Raw genomic sequence first — 21830 nt, forward strand, 5'->3', positions numbered from 1 at the left:
TATAAAAACAAAGATGAGGTGACTTACCGAACAAAAGCGCTGGCAGGTCGATAGACACACAAACAAACACAAAACACACACAAAATTCAAGCTTTCGCAACAAACTGTTGCCTCATCAGGAAAGAGGGAAGGAGAGGGGAAGACGAAAGCATGATGGTTAGTCAGAATAAACCACTCAGTAGATTTGAAAAAGTGTTATGTAGGCCTATGAAAGCCTAAAAAATCTAACTTGGAAATTTCTGACACTGTACCTCTATAGAAAATTGGTGACAAAGCATTTATCAAGCCACTCATTGATCTAAAGCTATGCTTTGCGCTGTGAAGTGCATGACGGAGGGCACATCCCATTGTAACAGTTTTAGGGTTTCTTCCCATTCCATTCTCTTATGGAGTGTGGGAAGAATATTTGTTAAATGTCTCTGTGTGTGATGTAATTAATCTAATCTTGTCCTCATGACCCATATGTGAGAGATAAGTAAGGGATTATGGTATACTAGTAATCATTTAAAGGCAGTTCATGGAACTTTGTAAACAGTCTTTCTCAGGATAGTTTACATTTATCTTGAAGAATATGCCAATTCAGTTTCTTTAGCACCTCTGTGACACACTCCCAAGGGTCAAACAAGCCTGTGACCATTTATGCTGCCTTTCTCTGTATCCATTCAATATCACCTGTTAGTGCTATTTGGTACAGGTCCCACACACATGAGCAATTAGTCGTGTGAGTGATTTGTAAGCAGTCTCCTTTGTAGACTGATAGTTCTTCCCCAGTAGTCTACCAATAAACCAAAGTCTACCACCTGCTTTATCCACAGGTGAGCCTATGTGATTATTCAGTTTTATATCCTTACAAAGTGTTACATCCAAGTTTATGTGAGTTGGCCGACTTCAACTGTGACTTGGTGATATTGAAGGCGGAGGATACTGCAATTTTTTCGTTATGTCAATTGCACAGATTTACATTTCTAAACATTCAAAGCAAGTTGCCAATCTTTGCACCACTGTGAAATCTTATCAAGATCTGACAGAATATTTATGCAGCATCTTTCACACAGTATTTCTTTATAGATAGTTGCATCATCTACAAAAAGTCTGAGGTTACTATTAATATTGCATGTAAAGTCACTATATACAACATGAACAGCAAGGGTCCCAGCAACCTTCCCTGGCTTCCCGAAGCTACTTGTATATTTGACGATGACTCTCCATCGAAGGTAACGTGCTGTGTTACAACTTTCACTTGGTACCCCATATGATGTAGCTTCTGAAAGTAAGCATAGGTGTGGTACTGAGTCAAATGCTTTTCAGAAATCAAGAAATACTGCACCTACCTAAATGTCTTGATCCAAAGCTTTCAGTGTGTTATATGAGAGAAGTGTGAGTAGTGTTACACATAGGCATTTTCAGAATCCATGCTGGGTGGCATGGAGGACGTCATTCTGATAGATACCTCATTATATTTGAACTCAGAATATGCTGTAAGATTCTACAGCATGTAAATGACAAAGATAATGAACAGTAGTTTTGTGGATCACTTCTAATACCCTTCGTGTAGACGGGTGTTACCTGTGCTTTCTTCCAACTACCGGGCATGGTTGTTTGTTTGAGGGGTCTACGATAGATTATAGTTAGAAGAGGGGCTAACTCAGCTGCAAATTCAATATAGAATCTGATAGCAGTTTCATTGGGTCCTGTAGCTTCGTTCAGTTGTAATTATTTCATCTGTTTCTCAATGGGTAGATCACATAACTAATGAGGAAGTATTGAATAGGATTGGGGAGAAGAGAAGTTTGTGGCACAACTTGACCAGAAGAAGGGATCGATTGGTAGGACATGTTCTGAGGCATCAAGGGATCACCAATTTAGTATTGGAGGGCAGCGTGGAGGGTAAAAATCGTAGAGGGAGACCAAGAGATGAATACACTAAGCAGATTCAGAAGGATGTAGGTTGCAGTAGGTACTGGGAGATGAAGAAGCTTGCACAGGATAGAGTAGCATGGAGAGCTGCATCAAACCAGTCTCAGGACTGAAGACCACAACAACAACAAACTCAATGCCACTGACACTAATACTGATTTTACTTGTCTTTTCAGTGATATGAGGGGTAAATTTGCTTAATTCTCCTGGTTTTTTGTTTTTAAAGGAACATTTAAAAACAGAGTGAAGCATTTCAGTTTTTGCTGTGCGACACTCAATTTCAGTTCGTGTCTCACTTGCTAGGGACTGGACACTAACTTTGGTGCCACTAACAGCCGTTAGACACAACGAGATTTTCTTTGTGATTTGTGAATTATCATTTGACAATATTCTGTTACGTTAGCTATTAAAGGCTTCACACATTGCCCTCTTGACAACAAAACGCGTTTCATTCAACATCTCTCTATCTACAGCCCATTATGGACTGTTCTGCTAGGTACATATCTGCTGGGTATATAGTCATCTACTCTTTTAAACCTGAGTCATAGTTCCTCTAGATGCTCCTGCCCTACACTGAAAGTTTCAAGTTCCTCATTCCAATATGAGACTACTGATTTTTTATCTAGTTTACTGAACATATATATCTTTCTGCTTGTTTTAATTGCCCTTTGTACTTTGATAATCATTGTTGCCGAAACCGCATCTTGAACACTGATTCTAGTTTTGATGTGGACATCTTCAAAGAAGTCAGGTCTGTTTGTTGCCATTAGATCCAATATATTTACATCACATGTGGGGCTCCGAACTGTCTGTTCTAGACAGTTTTCAGAGAAGTCATTTAACAACGTTTCACAGAATTTCTTATCACTCCCACCGCTAACAGAACTGTAATTTTCCCAATTGATTGTTGGATGATTAAAGTCTCACTTATGATTACAACATGGTTGGACAATTTAAGTAAAAGTGAACTGAGGTTTTCTCCAATATTTTCGATCACATTGGGAGATGAGACCGGTGGGCGATAAAGGACCCAATTATTATTTGATGCCCACCCTTGGTACTAAGTTTTGCCCAAACAATCTCACATGCAGCTTCAATTTCTATCTCGGTGGTTTTGAGTTTCATGTCTGCTGTGACAAATACACCACTTCCATATCGCATTAGTCTATCCTTTCGATATACACTTAAATTTTTACGAAAAATCTCACTCCTCTCAATTTCAGGTTTCAACTAGCTTTCTGTACCTAGTATCATGTGAGCTTTACTGCTTTCCAGGAGTGTTTCAAACTCTGACACTTTGTTGTGAAGGCTTCGGCAGTTAACCATTACGATTTTAATACTTTCGTGTAAGAGGCAATTCTGTTGATGTGACAGTGATATTTCTGGCTTTCCTGCAGCTATCATTAGCTGTATTGGTTGGAGAGTCACCTAATTTAAAAAGAAAAAAGAAAAAGCACACAGTAGCTACCTGGTGTGTAGTGCACACCTGACCCATTTAGCGGCACCCTACAGTTCTCAACCCTAGGGTGCAAGTCCAGGAGGTTGAAGCCTAGCTTGTCACACAATTTTCGAAGTCTCTGGTTTGGCACTTTCACCCAGCTCAGAACCAAGGGGCCACGATCAGTTCTGGGGACAATGCTGGAAATTGCGACCTTTGTTGAAACTCCGTGCGCAAGGTTTTTCTCTGCCAGGTTTCTGGAATTATCCAGATACGACAATGGAGCCTAGATGACAGGCATCATTTGTTCCAGTGTGCATTTGCTTGCACCCCGTTTTCTCAGTAGCTGCCGGAATAGCCTCTTCAACATGTTGAATGAGATCCCCAGCCATACACACTGTGTGCACCTTGTGTCCTTTCCTGTTCCTTGCTGCCATTTCCCTTTTCCTAAAGGGTATCATCATTTGTTGCATGTTTTGAACTGTTGAGATTAATAGACCCTACCCTTTTGCTTGTGTCTCCTCTTGACACTCTACAAAATAGGTTTCTAAAAAGTAAGTGAAGCGAGTCCCAATGGCCCAGTTTCATTGAAAGAGAGCATCTTGAACTTGTTAGTTGAGGGGATTGGTGTAACACCCTGAGACCTCCCTGATTCCCAACCACAATGTACAGGACATCTCAGTCTCCCACTGAAACACCTTTTGCCATCAAGTGGACGAGTAATGACCAATCTGTACTTTCTGCAGAGCAGACAGGATCCACAAGTTAATTGTGGGGTGTTATAATCGGCCACGAGGTTCCACCGTGACAGTTCTAGAATCATTCAGAGGGAGTCTACATTCTGTATCGCAGAAGTACCCAGATCATGCTATATTAGTCGGAGGAGACTTCAACCTACCCAGTATAGACTGTGATGTCTATGGATTCATTACAGGTGGTACGGACAAGCCGTTGTGTGAATTACTTTTGAACACATTATCCGTAAACTGTCTTGAGCAGCTAAATCGACAGCCAAAGCGTAATGGAAATATTTTAGATCTGGCAGCCACGAACAGAACAGACCAGACCTCATCGACGGTGTCAGTGTTGAGACAGGGATTAGTGATCAGGATGTCGTCATTACGACTATGGTTACGAAAGTTAAGAAGTTGGTCAAGAAGGCTAGGAGAGTATTCTTACTAGAAAGAGCAGATAAGCAGTTGTTAGCATCCCACTTAATGAATCAACTTCATTTACTTCTGGTACGATGGACGTGGAAGAATTATGGGCAAGTTTTAAACACATTGTAAATCACACATTGGACAAGTATGTGCTGAAAAAGTGGGTTACAGACGGAAAAGACCCACCGTGGTTTAACAGTGCAATTCGGAGAATGCTCAGGAAGCAAAGGCAGTTGCACTCGCGGTACAAGAAAGATCGGGAGAATGAGGACAGGCAAAAGTTAGTTGAGATTCGTGGTACTGTAAAAAGAGCGATGCGTGAAGCATTCAACCACTACCACCGTCATACCTTAGCAAAAGATCTTGCGGAAAACCCAAGGAAATTGTGGTCTTACATGAAATCGGTAAGCGAGTTGAAGGCTTCCATCCAGTCACTCACTGATCTGTCTGGCCTGGCAACAGAAGACAGCAAAACGAAAGCTGAAATTTTAAATTTAGCATTTGAGAAATCTCTCACGCAGGAGGATCGTACAAACATATCGCTGTTTGAGTCTCGTACAGATTCCCATATGGATGACATGTGATAGACATCCCTGGGGGTTGTGAAGTAGCTGAATGGGTTGAAAATAAATAAATCGCCAGGTCCTGATGGGATTTTAATTCGGTTTTACAGAGAGTACTCTACTGCATTGGCTCCTTACTTAGCTTGCATTTATCGCGAATCTCTTGCCCAACGTAAAGTCTCGAGTGACTGGAAAAAAGCGCAGGTGACACCTGTATATAAGAAGGGTAGAAGGACGGATCCTCAAAATTACAGACCAATATCCTTAACATTGGTTTGTTGCAGGATTCTCGAATATATTCTCAGTTCGAATATAATGAATTTCCTTGAGACAGAGAAGTTGTGTCCATGCATCAGCACGGCTTTAGAAAGCATCGCTCCTGCGAAACTCAACTCGCCCTTTTTTCACATGATATCTTGCGAACCATGGATGAAGGGTATCAGATGGATGGCATATTCCTTGACTTCCGGAAACCGTTTAACTCGATGCCCCACTGCAGACTCCTAACTAAGGTACGAGCATATGGGATTGGTTCCCAAGTATGTGAGTGACTTGAAGACTTCTTAAGTAATGGAACCCAGTACGTTATCCTCAATGGTGAGTGTTCATCGGAGGTGAGGGTATCGTCTGGAGTGCCCCAGGGAAGTGTGGTAGGTCCGCTGTTGTTGTCTATCTACATAAATGATCTTTTGGATAGGGTGGATAGCAATGTGCGGCTGTTTGCTGATGATGCTGTGGTGTACGGGACGGTGTCGTCGTTGAGTGACTTTAGGAGGATACAAGATGACTTGGACAGGATTTGTGATTGGTGTAAAGAATGGCAGCTAACTCTAAATGTAGATAAATGTAAATTAATGCAGATGAATAGGAAAAAGAATTCTGTAATGTTCGAATACTTCATTAGTAGTGTAGTGCTTGACACAGTCACGTCGATTAAATATTTGGGCGTAACATTGCAGAGCGATATGAAGTGGGACAAGCATGTAATGGCAGTTGTGGGGAAGGCGGATAGTCGTCTTTGGTTCATTGGTAGAATTTTGGGAAGACGTGGTTCATCTGTAAAGGAGACCGCTTATAAAACACTAATACGACCCATTCTTGAGCACTTCTGGAGCATTTGGGATCCCTATCAGGTCCGATTGAGGGAGGACATAGAAGCAATTCAGAGACGGGCTGCTAGATTTGTTACTGGTAGGTTTGATCATCACGCGAGTGTTACGGAAATGCTTCAGGAACTCTGGTGGGAGTCTCTAGAGGAAAGGAGGTGTTCTTTTCGTGAATCGCTACTGAGGAAATTTAGAGAACCAGTATTTGAGGCTGACTGCAGTACAATTTTACTGCCGCCAACTTACATTTCGCGGAAAGACCACAAAGATAAGAGAGATTAGGACTCGTACAGAGGCGTATAGGCAGTCATGTTTCCCTCGTTCTGTGTGGGAGTGGAACAGGGAGAGAAGATGCTAGTTGTAGTATGAGATACCCTCCGCCACGCACCGTATGGTGGATTGCTGAGTATGTATGTAGATGTAGATAGTACTTGAGTTATCTTTGGTATCAGTATTACAGGTACATGACTTTCAGTAATTATTCCAACACACCGATCCGCAGCAGGCAATTTCTTACAGGACAGTTAGCAAATAACTTTAAACTAAGCTTGCTGATTATCTTTTACATCCGTTGACTTAAAAGAAAGTACTAATTCCCTATAAGTATTGAAGCAAATGCACAAAACAAGATTTCCATTAAGGCAACAGAAAAACCTGTGGCAAAAATTACTAATTTCCTAAAACTTTTTGAGGTTAATTGTTGTTATTAGCGAGCTCTAAAATTTTGTTAATTTACGATAAATTTAGGTAGTATGTATACTCTTCTTCAAGGCAAAACAAGATGTAATAAAAGTACCATATGTTAGAATATCTGCTACAGTAACTAAATCACAAACTCCGATTTACTATGATTAGATTATGCACAGGACAATGGTAACTTCAGAAATTTTCAAAAATGCTCATTTATTTGCATCGATATACAACGAAATTAGCGGTGATCTGTTCTTTAGCAGTAACATTTAATCACAAACACTGATTTGCTATGAAATAAGTTATCCAAAAACACTCATACTGGTAACTTATGAAAATACAGCTTTTTAAGCATCCAAAAATTCTCAAAAATAACCTCTTTCCCCCGTAATTATACAATGAAATCAGAGAATGGTTGTTTCCAATGACGATAGTAGGTCTACTGTTCTTAAAAAAATTTTAAAAGAGCACAATTAAGTTTAAGCCTACGATTGACAATAGCAGTACAAGATAATCACAGCACTCATGTAAGTTTGAAATTTCACAATATATCACAATACAAGCTGGAGTTGATAAAGTCAATGGAAAATTATGCAGAAGCGTCACGAACAGTAAAGTATGCAAATGTAGAAATTCACATTGGCACACAAATCTTGCACACACAGTCTCCCACAAAAGGAAATCCCCAAGTTGTCTTTTACATATAAATAAATGTGCGAATTGTATGGATCTTTTTACTTCGCTGTTTCTGTGCTAATTTCTACATGGTGTGCCAAAGAACAACACTGCAGCATGAATTTATCTTGATCAAAATTTAGAAAAATGTGCAGTACGAACAAAGCCTGTTGCAGCTACTCATTCAGTGCAGGTGCATCTTGGCGGACATGTGGCATCATGGAATGACCATGATTATTATCTGGTGGGCATGAGGCTTCATCAGTTTCTTCAAACTGGCCCTTAGTAAATTACGATGTGGTTAAGACGGCAAATCCTAAACAACTTTGTGATGTACCTGTTAGTATAACATCCGAAAGAACCTCTACATGTTGCAGGGATTACTTTTTCACTTGGACCTAATGGAGTTCATGGATCAAGAAATACACAAACACTTGGAGATTTGAGGATCCATTTCGTAAATCATGTATGTTGAAGCCTGCCAGACAACAAGATTGATAATGACGTGTAGGTCCCTGTGTTGAGGAGGATTTGCTTCCAAAGGAGGTCAAGATCTGTCAGTTGTGGGAATCCCCAGTGCGTTTCCCTGACCAGGGAGTGCAAAATACAGCAGGTGAAGGTCACCAATCATCTTTCATAATTTGACATCCAGAAAAAAATACTATCATTTGCATTCAGTCTCAGTGATTTCAAATTTTGTCACTTCTTTGGTCAGGTCATTAGCAATGCCCGGCATATTTACTTCCTCAACAACCTTTCATATTGAAGCGAATAAACTTTATTATGGAGGTGTTGGACCCTCCCCTAATGTGATTACTAAGGCATCTTTGAAAGCACTCCACACATGTTCTGGAGAAGCAGCATCCTCCTTCAAAGTCTACTGGCAACAGGGCCCCCTTTTGAGAATCGTGTCCCAGAAATCTGCAGACCAGCAACGTGACACCCCAGGGGGCTCGTCACTCTTTGGTGGGTTCTTGCTTGGGTACCACGGATCCCCCCATCTTTCCCAACGTCTTTTGTCTTCTGTGCTGCATGTCTATCCTCTTGCTATTCCTTTACCCCTCCCTTGGGGAACATGGCTGGGGTGTCTTTGGGGATGTGTTCCACATTTGCAGTAGCTGACTGTCTCACCACTGTTTTTTGTCCCTTTTCTTTCTTTGTTCACCTTGTCCTATCCTTCCTCCACTTCAGCATTTGAGATTCCTCTTCTTCTTCTTCCTCCCTGTGCACTCCTAAAGGATGGGCCACATGTCTGACACCTAATAGGTGACTGGGTAACATGTAATTGCTAGCCCCAGGCGGACAAGTAGGGTTTGCACGTACCCGCTGGTACTGCCCAAGCCCAGGTAGGGGTGATTGCCTGAGCTGCTAACTTCCCAAATTTGTGATTGGTCCCTCTTTCTGGTGTACAGGGGGTGTAACCTGGGGTGTGAACAATTACCTAAGGCAGGTGAGGTGCCCCCCCCCCCCCCCCCCCCTCCTCTGAGGGAGGGCCCTGAGTTGGAAAGAGTGCGCCATCGGAGATGCTGGCAATTGTAGGGGATTTTCTCACAATGAGCCAGTCATCATCATCGTGGTCAACGTTTACCAAACATAAACGGAATGAATCTCAAGATCCAGAGACCCTCCCAGCTGCATCACGATTCCTCATGGTTCCACATGCTGAAGAGAGTCAGTTCTTCCCAATGGTAAATCCATTTCTTATTCAGGAAGGTGTGGATGCAGTTGCTGGCCCTGTGAAATCCTGCTGTTGTTTATGCAGTGGCACTTTGCTTCTAGAGACTGTTTCTGATTCTCAAGCACAACAACTGCTTGCAGCTTCATTGCACCATGACTATCCTGTTCATATCAAGGCCCATAGAACTCTGAATTCTTCCCATGCTGTTGTTTACACTGTGCTGCTTGCTGGTCTAACTGAGGCAGAAATATAAACATACCTCTCTGATCAGGATGGCATTGCAGTTCAGTGGTTGATGGAAAAGGTAAATGCATCCTTAGTGCCCACAAGCACACGTTTTCTTACTTTTGATAGAGTGGTGCTTGCATCCGAGATAAAAGCTGATTATGAAGTTATCACAGTCCGACCGTACATTCCAAACCTGATGCGCTGCTACCAGTGTTATCGTTTCAACCACACTTGAATGTCCTGTCAATACCCAGCCAGTTGTGTAAACTACGGTAGGGATGCTTATGAGTGTGATTGTCCGCTTCCTCCTTCCTGCTGTATCAACTGCAATGGTGACCATGCTGCTTCCTCCTGAGATTGTCCTGCGTATCTCGATGAACGGGCTGTCCAGGAGATCTGGGTAAAGGAAAAATAGCCTTACCCGGTCACTCACAAGTTATTGGCTAGTCGCTGCCCTGCAACAAACCACTAAAATTTCACCTTACAGGATGAAGTCACCTGCTACACAACTGTCAGGCTGGAAAGGACAGAAGGAATACTCCTGCGAAGAAGCAATACTCCCGCGAAAACTTCTTATGTCCCTCCAGCCAGCACACATCCGAGTCTTCCTCTACCAACTGTAAAGGCTCCAAGAAATCAAACAAAGGCAAACAGTCTTCTCCTTCGGTGACTTGGAGATCCTCTTCAATGGTGCCACGTGATATACTCGCCCGGCCGACCTCCATGTCGCCGATGTGCGCCACCAACCGTTTTTCTGCCCTGGACTCCGCAGACTGACAGAAGGAGAATGCCGATGCCTCTGTAGATCTCATGGAGCAGAATCCTCCAGCTTCTGTGCCATGTAGCAGTGAGTCTTCGAAGGCGGGCACTCAGCAGCTGCCGTGGTGACACCCCTTTTTTTTTTCCCTCCTGCCCTTTCCCTGTCATGACTCTCCTCCGATGGAGCATTCACGACCTTCGATCCAACGAAGAGGACTTACACGGCTGCTCATAGAATCGTATCCACGTGTTCACTGCCTCCAGGAAACAAAATTGTGTCTGCGCGACTAATTTGAGCTCTCTCATTTCTCCCTGGTCCGCTTTGATCTTCCCCCCCCCCCCCCCCCCTCTCCTTTCCCCACCTGAGAAGGGCATTCCATCTGAAGGGGGAGTCATGCTGCTCATCCAGGATGACGTCAACCCATCTCTCTGACTACCTGGCTTCCTGTTGCAGCCCGCATTTTCCTTCCTCATTTGACCTTTTTCCTCTGTACTGTTTACATCCCTCCATCATTCAGTGTTACCAGGGCTGACTTCCTCCTGTTTATTCGGCAGCTACTTCACCCCCTTTCTGCTGCTTGATGATTTTAATGTGCACCATCCCCTTTAGGGTTGTCCCAAGATTGGGAGAAATGAGAGAGCTCAGACGCGTCTGAGAGGTGTCCTCTTGGCTTACCTTCTCACTCACCCTCATTTGTCTTAACGAGGGAGCACCCACATTTCTTTCAGACTCCATGCACACCTATTCCCATTTTGACCTATCCTTCTGCACTGCACAGCTTGCTCATTGCATCAGGTGTTCCGTTCTCTCTGACACATACTCTAGTGACCATTCCCTGTGTGCTATCTGTTTGCTGACTCCTACCCCATCTAAGGCCGACTGGAGGCTTTACTCCTCCCTGGCAATGTTCGACAAACAAAACTTCCCCAGTTGCTACGGTCAGGTAGAATATCTGACAAACTTTATCCTTACCACCCGTAGAACGTTCCATTCCTCTCACTTTCTGTTTACCACGCCGTGTCCTGGTCCCTTGGTGGACTGGGGCATGTTGCAACACAGTTTGCCCGCGGAGACATGCTCTCCACGTTTTTAACTGTCATCCTGTGATGGCAAACTGCATTTATTATAAACAGTTGTGTACACAGTGTCATCACATTCTTCGGGGTGGCAAAAAAGCTAGCTGGATTTCATCAAGTAGTTCTTGTAACAGTTCCACTCTCTCTTCCGCCGTGTGGGCCAACCTCCGATGGGTCTCTGAGACCAAGGTCCATTCTCCAATTTCCGGTCTTACAGTCACTGACGATGTCATAGTGGACCCTGTTGCAATCTCTAAAACCTTGGGCCGCCATGTTGTGGAGATTTCGAGCTCCTCTCACTATTAACGTACCTCCCTCCATCGGAAACAAGCAGAGGAGGCTGGAGCGATACTCTTCTCGGAATAGTGAGTGCTTTAATGTTGCCTTTACTATGAGTGAGCTAGATCATTCTCCCACTTCATCCCAATCCTCCGCCACAGGGCCAGCTGATGATCACATTCATGTGTTGCAGCACCTTTCTCTTTCAGGCAAGGACTTTCTCCTTCAGACGTACCACATCTGGGCAGAGGGCACTTTTTCCAGCTGCTGGCATGAACCCACTGTCATACCCATACCTAAGCCTGGTGAGGACAAACACCTTCCTTCTAGCCACTGCCCCATTTCTCTCAACAGCTGTGTGTACAGGGTTATGAAACATATGATTCATGCCCAGCTTGTATGATGGCCCAAGTCTCGCTATTTATTTACCACTGCACAGTGTGGAATTTAGGTGCACCGTTCTACCGTTGACCATCTTGTCACTTTGTCCACCCATGTCATGGATGGATTTTCTGTGGAAATCCCAGACTGTGGCTGCATTTTTTGATTTGGAGAAAGCCAACGATAACATCTGGAGGACTGGTATCCTCTGTACTCTCTTCACATATGGCTTTCATGGCCACCTGCCCCGTTTCCTTCAGAAATTATTTCAATCTATATGTGACTTCTGCATTGTTGGACGCCCTTATCTGAGGAAACGGTGTGCCGCAGGGTTCTGTCCTTAGCGTCATCGTCCTTGCAATCGCCATTAACCCTATAATGGCCTTTCTCCTGCCAGGCATCTGCGGCTTCTTTTTCATTGACAATTTTGCCATTATTGCTGTTCTCCATGGACTTGCCTCTTTGAGCGGCGTTATCAGCGATGTCTCGATCATCTTTACTCATGGAGCATCAACAGTGGCTTTCATTTTTCCACTGACATTGTATGAATTTCTGGCTGTGCAGTTGGTTTCTTCCTCTGTCTTCTCTTCTTGTGCCTGTTACTCTTTCATTTATTGAAGCTATGAAATTTCTGGGGCTCCTACTCATAGGAAACTTACTTGGTCCTCCCATGTGTCTTACCTCGCAGCCCGGCTATATGTGGTCCCTCAGTGTCTTATGTATCCTCAGTGGTAATTCCTGAGGAACAAATTCAGTCACCCTCGTCCATTTGTACCTGTCCCTTGTCTGTTCAAAACTAGACTATGGGTGTTTTGTTTATACATTTGCATGTCCGTCTCTCATATGCCATCTCAATAGGCCTACTATCCACCATGGTGGCATCCATTTAGCTACTGGTGCCTTTTACACTAGCCTGGTTGAGAGTCTGCATGCAGAAGCTGCCGAACTATTGATGTCCTACTGCCATAACTTTCTCCTCAGCAGATATGCATGCTGCTTGTTAACCATGTATGGCCCCCATCCTGTGCCTCTGTCTTCGATGACTCCTTTGATCACCAGTATGGGCTGTGTCCCTCTCTCTGTTAACTCCTGGAGTTCGCATTTGGCTCTTGCTCAGACAGCCACTGCCACTTTTCCATTGGATGTAAACCCTTCACCACCTTGGCTTCTTGCAGTGGGCCGTGTTCACCTTGACCTTCATTTGTTACTCCAGTGTTGCTCTATTGCCTTCAGTTTCACTATCTTCACACAGAATGTACAATAGTACCTTTGTGTACACTGATGGGTCTCGGACAGACTGTGGTGTCGGGTGTGCCTTCATTGTTACTCCAGTGTTGCTCTATTGCCTTCAGTTTCACTACCGTCACACAGAATGTCACAATAGTACCTTTGTGTACACTGATGGGTCTCGGACAGACTGTGGTGTCGGGTGTGCCTTCATCATTGGCATCAATGTTTTTTGGTATTGGCTTCCGGAGCACTGCTCTGTATTCACAACAGAGCTCTGTGTCCTATATCAGGCCATGCAGTACATTCGGTGACTCAGGCTTTTCAATAAAGTCATCTGCTCCAACTCTCTCAGTGCCCTTCAAAGCCTCTATGTGCTGTAAATGTCCATCCCATAGTGCAACAAGTCCAGGAAAGCTGTCACTTGCTCGCTCTTGATGGAGCCACTGTGACGTTTATGTGGGTTCCTGTCGGTCTGACAGGAAACAAGGCCACTGACACTGCTGCCAAGCCTGCAGTGCTTGTACCTCAGCCCGCTGGCTCGTACATTCCCTCCGATGTTCTCTGTGTTGCCATCTGTCAGCAGGTGGTGCCACTTTGGCATCACCACTGGTCCTCCCTTCATGGGGTCACACTCTGGCTTATTAGATCTCTCCCAGTGGCTTGGACAACCTCCCATTGGCCCTGTTGTCGTGGGGAGATCATTTTAACTAGGTTGGGTATTGGGCACTGTCTTTTTTAGCCATCACCAATTGTTAAGTGGTGCTCCCTCACCACTTTGTGCGCATAGCGCTCAACCTTTGACGGTATGCCATTTCCTGACAGAATGCCCTTTTTTTAAACAGTTATGTTTTCATTTGTGTTTGTCATCCGAGTCATTGGCCGTTTTAGTGAACAACATATGGGCTGTTGAACGCATTTTACTTTTTATTTATTATAGCAATATGGTGAAGGACATTTAATCTTTAGTTCAGGACCTCTGTTTCTCTACAGCTTATTTGTAGACCTTTCTTCACGTCCCTGTTTTTAGCTGTCTTCTCTTCTCTCAATTGACATTAATGTGTATTCGTCTTCGTGTCCTACAGTTCTGATACGGGCACATATGACCCTAGTTGTTCTTTTGCCCTTAAAACAAAACAACGAAAAAGGAACCTGACACCAGCTAGTGGCTGAAGGAGCCTGAGACTGTGGGTTCCAGGGCTTCTTCCAGGCCTACACCTACAGCTATGGCCTCACAGGATTCTCCACTGTCAAAAGTTGTGAAAGAGAAGAAATTTCAGGAGGAAGCTAGCCAGTGACCCTGAAGGTTCCAGATCTCCCCACACTGTCTGGACTTCAAACTGATGTTCATTGATGTTGTCCCAGCTCTTCTGATGAGAGTGATTTTGGGGCATGAGCGGCCCTCCAGGCCCTTTCACTCCTAACCAGGGCATCCTCCACATGGTAATTCATGCCTTCATCATTGATGCCAATGATTAAGGCATCTACCAGAACTACAACAGTAAATTTCCTCATGTTCTGTGATCTGTGTTACTGAACACGTTTCACTGATGACAATTCTCCAGTTTTGTTGAAACTGTTGTGGCCCTGAAAGAGCATCTGGATGGGTCTGATGTCTTTAGTGTATGGATTCCCCTCTGTGCCATATTACAAGCAATAGCAGTGCAAGCGTGAACAACCCCTAGCAATCACCATTAGTAATGTTTATTTATCTGCAGGCAGCCTGCTTACTTCCCCCCCCCCCCCAAGAAAAGCATTGTTTTTTTCTTTCTTTTATTTGTACTGTCTCAGTCTCATATACATATGGAATCACTCACACATACACCCACGATTCGCATACAATTTTTACATTGGTTGTAAACATATTACTTACATCACAACATGCTTCCATCATTGGCATCACTCCAAACGCGATTTCAAAATGCTACACACAATATTCATGCTGCCATACAACTTTTCTGGTGAGTACTGCTTACAAGAAAGTGATGACATTTACATACACAACATTGTTCTCTGAGTTTTACTCATGGCCCCCAAACTAAATAAAATATGCCAATAAAGTTGTCTGGCCATAGATACTTAATGCTATCCATGCATAGCTGGGACAGTTCGCTAGTGTGGTATATAATCTATTGTTGCCCTTCAATACTGTTGGATTAATGTTGGTTGGTGAGGTGTTTGTCTTGGTTCTCCAGCAATCAGTTTGATGCTTTGTGGGCTCTTACAAGCTGTTTCAAGTGGGATTTCCGAAGAATACGTGGTGTTTAATAATTCATATTATACTCTTTAACACTGTGTAGGGGGCTTGTTAGATACATTTTTACATTTGAACAATATACAGGAACAGTTCAGTTACTTGTTATAAGAAAACAAGATAAACTCATATTTTTTTTTACTTTTGCACCATTCCATACATAGTTTTTCTGTATGGAATGGTATCATCTGTGACAAGTGATAACACTCCATACTTGGCCAAAACTTTCTATGATGCGATCAGTAATCTTGTTCCAGAAGAGCTTCTGTGAAGTTTGGAAGGTAGGAGATGGGGTACTGGTGGAAGTAAAGCTATGAGGACAGGTTGTGAGTTGTGCTTGGGTAGCTCAGTTGGTAGAGCACTTGTCCGCAAAAGGCAAGGCAAGGCAAGGTAAGGTCGCGAGTTCGAGTCTTGGTGAGGCACACAGTTTTAATCTACCAGGGCATTTCTGTAATCTTATTAATGAAAAGTTGGAGAACTTACCCCTTTGGTGGTAATTTTCCCTTATTTGTTCTGGATTTCTCTCCTCTTGATTGTAGAGTTTGTTCCACCTTCTTATTGACACGTAAGGCAAATAAAGTATGTGAGCCAGTCTAATTACAATAACAACACAGTTACTTAAAGTTGGCTGTTAAGAAAAGAAGTGTTGCTTCAATGAGGAGGTGGTAGGAGCATTACTGTCAGGAAGAGAATTCCAGGAATAATGAGGAGAAATGACAGTTGAAGGGGAAAGCTTTCCTCCATTTCATTAACAAGATTAAAATTTCATTCATCATATTAGACATTTCGGGAAAATGTGCAGTGTGTCATTCGTGATTTAAATAATAAAAACTGCCCCAATTACTTATTTTTTTGTTGCTTAGCACATACTAAACAGCAAAAAAATGTGTAACTGGGACAGGTTTCATTATTTAATCAACAAGATTATTAACTGCATTGGAAAAGTTTTGGCCGAGCAAGGGTTGCAAATGATGATTAACCCCTCCTGGAAAATAAAAGAATGCCTTGGAACTGCAAAATATTTACGCAGTCAGTTTTGACTCAAGTCATATTTAAGATTGTTATAAGTTAATGCTGAGTACAATCCAGACAGACGATTAAATTTGAATGACACATGTCAGTGTCGGCCGGAATAAAAATTGGCCGGTTTTGACACCAGCTGACAACATGTCATCTGAATTTACTCATTATCCTTTGCATCAACACTTCATACACTTGATATTGAGTCGTAATAAAGTTGAAACTAGTTATGTAAATAAAATGCAACATAATTGGCATCTAGAGCATTTGATTTAAACAAACATGTCCTGTTTCTGTCAACTTTGTGAATTTTTACTCTCACAATGTTTGATCACATTTGCAGTTTCATACCTAGGTTCTATTTCAGTTTTTCTTATTGTTGTATTTTTCATGTGGCTCCCGTCACCTCTCTCATCAGACCAGACTACAGAAGCACATATCATGCTATCTAGTGGTCTTAACAGTTTTTGTATGCCATATTGTTTTCTTATAAGTGGTAAATAAATCTTTTTGTTTCTCTGTTGTATTGCAATTTCATTTTAAACTCTTCCTTTTGTTATTGACAATTTATAGAGCAAGACAGGTAGAGGCATAAAATACTATAATAGTAACCTCTTTGAGCCAGGTTACAAGTAACTTTAGCCAATAAAAATGTCTTAAAAGCATTTACACGTGGATGGAGGTTACTGAATGCACAGTGCCATATGTTGTTGTTGATTGTCTAAATAATACCAGTGTTGTTGTAGTTTGTCTGTTGAATACCAAGCAGTAACTAGCTATCACTGATTCATTCTTAATCATCTGGTAGCTCTTTTCTGTCTTTGATATAACATGGTCGCCTTTGGGCAATTGTACATTCGTAGCAACAACTGATAGACTTAATTTTATATGGCTCTTAAATTCATAGTAGCCTTAGTGGCCATAGTAACATTATTGATTGGCTTTGCTTATAAGTTTGTATTTTTCTGATGTATTATGTTCATAATGTAACACTGTAAACATAAAGCCTTGTTTTCCTTTTTATAAAAAGAATTTTATCCTTGATTTCACAAAACATTTAAGCATTAATCACCTTTGTATTTCTACCCTTTGTGGCATGCAGGAAGAGAAAAGAGTCACCGTCGCTCTTGCTGACAATACCTTTAGAGCACATTAGCTCCATTATTTTCATGTAACAGGTTTCCTGTTTCGTTGTGGCACACACTTCTGAATGAAACAAAGTTATATATTCGCTAATAAAAGTAAATGGTATTCCATATTTAAAACTAAGTGTGTTATCTTAAAAAATTCACTGATAATTTCCCAGAATAGTTAATATAGGGATTTTTTGGGTACCATTCAATACACATTCCATGGAAATAGTGACAATATTGGAATGTACAATTTTAAACCAAGGTTCTGTTGCTAAGTATAATTTATATGTATGAAATTTCACCCTTTATATTAAACTGAGTAGTATTTCTGTAGAGTGTAAGCAGGCAATCTGGGCACAAGTGGGTGCGGAAGTGGGAGCACATGCACACACGTGCATGTGGATGTGTGTATGGTTTCAAACTATTCCAAATACTGTGTCTATTGCTGAAGTCAACACAACTACAGGTGTCAAATGTGCTCTCTCCCTACAGAACATAAATTTGTTTTTTAATGTGCTAAAAGCATAAAAATGCCACAAATGTGTGTTAGTCTACAAAGGAATGCGTATGGGAACATATTATTCATTAAATATTTTCTTCTTTATGCTAGAGTCAGGAAGTGGAATGTCATTGCCTTTGAGTGCTGGTAGTTTGCTGTCCAATGTGCCACCACCATCTGAGCTACCAAGTTTTATATCTCCACCAGCAGATACAGTTTTAAAACCAGTTACTACACAGGCAGCACCAATTTTCCATGAAACAAAGTTCAGGTAAATCTTTGTTACACTAAAATATCACTGCTATTTTAAAATAAATCTAGGAACTACAGTGACATATTGTGTTCTGTGTGCCATACTTATGTAATTGAAAACCAAATATCGTAATTTTTTAAGCATTTCTAGAAACAGGAGAATATGCTGCACATCCATAATCTGTATATTGCCATTCCTCAGTAGGAAGCTTATAAATACTTTTATTAATTTGGGTACTTTTGAGACATAAATGGTGGTAGAATTAAAGGGGTATTTATAAAGCAGTTCACAGATAACATGCACACAAATTAAGAATAAAACTTGTTATGTTGAAAAATCATCCCCTTTTGCAAGAATGCTGCATCATCATATTACAGTCTTAAAAAGTGGTTGACGAATTCAGCACAGAAGTGTAGAATCATTTATGATATAAAATGAAATCTATTGAATGGTTATTGAACATCTTGTATCAAGGAGTATTCTATTAATAGCTTAAAATGTTTAATGCATGTTAGTTTATTTGGAATTTAAATTGCAAGGAGGACAAGAAACATACATTAGATAAACATGTGGGAACACATTGTGTGGGTCAGAAAAACATATCACAAAATGAAAGTAAATAGCATGGTAAGCATGCCAGGAACCTTTGCCGTACTATAGGACAAGGGTACAAACAGCTGGAATCAAGCATTATTTAAAGTAAAACTTACAGAAACTGAAAAATGTAACAATGCAGCTTTTTACAGCATTGTTAATAGTAGAATTGGCTGATATAGCCCCTGTGTACAATAGTGCACAGCATTTATTGTCAAAGCAGAAAGATACAAATGTTACATTATTCTCTGAGCACAACCAGTCCTAGCTGAGCCATCTGTGAATAGATTAATCCACTGTTTACGAAAGGTCCAGTGTGGGTCATGAGTCATTCTTGGATTTCCCAGTCATTAAAAGCATTTCCTGCAAAAGGTAAGATTCCGTTTTTTTTTTTTGAGTACTTGATTGTACACGGTTTTAATCTCTCAGGAAGTTTCAGTTTCAGAAAGTATTTGTAAGGTTTACGTGACTAACCTGTCACACTGTCTGCTGTGAGTGATAACTGAAGAGTTGATTGATCACAAGCTATTGATACGCCAGTATCTGACTCAGCAGGCCAGAATGCAAGATACTCCTCCCCTCCCCCACTCTGCTTAGTCGGTCCATAGATGATGATAGAATTTACATAAAAAAGAATGGGAATGTAAAATGCAGTGCACAGTATTAGATTTTTTGGGGAAATTTAAAAATAGTTCAAGAGTTTTGAAGACAAAGTTAGGAGTTAAGTGTGAAGTACAGTAATAATAATAATAATAATAAATTATTATTCTTTTTGGAGTAACAAAAGTATCTCCAAAATAAAAATTTATATGGAACTGGTTATGGTATCAACATAAAACTGTATGGGCACTGAATTATATGTTACATTCTTACTACAGATGAAACAGGTAGGTGTTCGGCTGATTGCCCAATGTCCAACCATCCTATAAGCTTGACGTCCAGTAGCCGGATATTGGGCCGAACATTGCCTTGGAGTATGTCGTAATGTAGAGCTCTGAGTGAGCCCGCAGAAATCAGCCACAAGTGATCGAATGCATTTGGGTAAATTAGGGCGTCATCGATCATAAATGAAATGAGTGAACGATATATGAATTGAATGATTTGACTGATTGAATTGTTGCAAATTGCCATCACTTTCACTCCTTATTATTTGAGGTTACTACTGAAAATAATGCATTAACTGCAAGATAAATTATGAAAACTGTAATTTGGGAATATTTTGAAGAGGTTGAAAAAATCAACCAACCAGTTGCAAAACAAAGTTTTACTATCCCTTGATCTGGGTTTCAATATTTCAAAAAATATCTTCTTCAGAAGGAGTGGGCCTTGTTACATCACATGGTGGTATATATTGGCTGAAGCCGAGCAGCTCTTGTCATATATAAAATTGACAAAAACAAAAACTATCCCAAGCAATGGCTTTAGATAGCAGCCAGATTTCATTTAGCGTACTTCAGAATGAGTGCTCACTAGTAAATGCCCACAGGTAGAGACTCTTGTCAACCTAAAATTGTAACAGGAGTGAGCATTCATTCTGAAGTATGCTAAATGTAATCTGGCTGCTGTCTAAGGCCATGGCTTGGGATAATTCTTGTTTTTGTCAATTTTATATGTGACGAGCTGCTCGGCTTCAGCTAATACGTACCATCATGTGATGTAACAAGGCCCACTTCATCTGTAGAAGAAACTTTTAAAAACATCAAAACCCAGGTCAAGGGCTAATAAACGTTTGCGTTGTCATTTGCTGTTTTGCAGCTATGTTTAAGATTTTAGGTATATTTTGATATAAACAGTGGCAGTAAGTTTGCCATTTGTTGTTCACAGTTAGAATTTCTCATTGCGGAGAAGAGAAAAAGGCAAGTAAGTACCAAAACCTTAGTTTATTTTGTTTCTTTACACTGATCAACAGTGAGTCTCTCCACAGATATAAGCCTTACAGGTTGTGAGGGTATGTGCAAAGATTATGAAATGGCGGCAGATACACAAAGGACTTGGCAGTATGAGCCTACTTAAATTTGTCACAATGCACTCCGTCTGGCTTGGATGCATGCGATGATGTATCCTCTCCTGAGGTAAATTGGTCCACAACTGTTGTTACTGGCACTTGATATTCTGGATACTAGCACTGGGATGGAGTCGACATCCAAGCCAGTCCCATACATATGCATGTGCTATCAGGGACGGAGGTAACAAATGAGGTTGCAAGATGTCTGTGATGTAGTGCTTCCCAGCTCACCCCCACACTTGCCAACACTGGCCATCTGGATTAGTGTAGAACTGTGATGCATTGCAGAAAATAATGTGATGCCATTCATCGGCAGTCTATGCTTCTTCGTCATGGCCCGTTCCAAATGTTTGTGTTATGGTGTTAATGGCATACTTCGCATGGGATGGTAAGATTTAGAATCTAAAACATTCAAACCCGAACAACACTGCTGGTGCCTCTAACTTATATAATGAATCCTCCTCATCTGCGGGAGAGACAGATCTAGACACATAAGTGATGGGTCATTGTTCCCCTTCACTTTGCTGCTAGAGGACCACTACAATTTGTGAATTGGAAGCATCAATTTGTAGAACAAACTCCTTCTCAAAATCAGGTATGGCTAACATTGGCATTCTGTCTAACACTGCTTTAAGTGTGTTAAAAGATGCCAGCTGATATTCACCTCTTTTAAAAACCTCTCCTTGTGCCTCGGTTGGGGGACTTGCCAGCTAGGATAAGTTCTGGACAAATTCTCGGAGGGGGGGGGGGGGGCATGCTGATAAACCTCGCAATTTCTTTCTTATTCTTGGGCACCGGAAACTAATGAATGGCTTTTTTGCGCTCTTGGTCCATCCTTAAAACCATTGGATGAAACTGCGTGACCCACTAATGATCTCTCCTCCTTCGTCAGGT

General features: G+C 41.6%; 1 protein-coding gene across 1 annotated transcript in view; it reads left to right on the forward strand.

Annotated features, from left to right (window-relative positions):
• The window catches only part of LOC124616733 (protein PRRC1-like), a 74162-nt gene that overhangs the window by 13313 nt on the left and 39019 nt on the right, over positions 1–21830 (forward strand). The window contains exon 2 of the mRNA XM_047145098.1: positions 18196–18355. Coding sequence (XP_047001054.1) covers positions 18196–18355 — 160 coding nt within the window. The remainder of the gene's footprint in view (positions 1–18195; positions 18356–21830) is intronic.

This window comes from Schistocerca americana, chromosome 5 (assembly GCF_021461395.2).
Source record: "Schistocerca americana isolate TAMUIC-IGC-003095 chromosome 5, iqSchAmer2.1, whole genome shotgun sequence".
Lineage (NCBI taxonomy): Eukaryota > Metazoa > Arthropoda > Insecta > Orthoptera > Acrididae > Schistocerca > Schistocerca americana.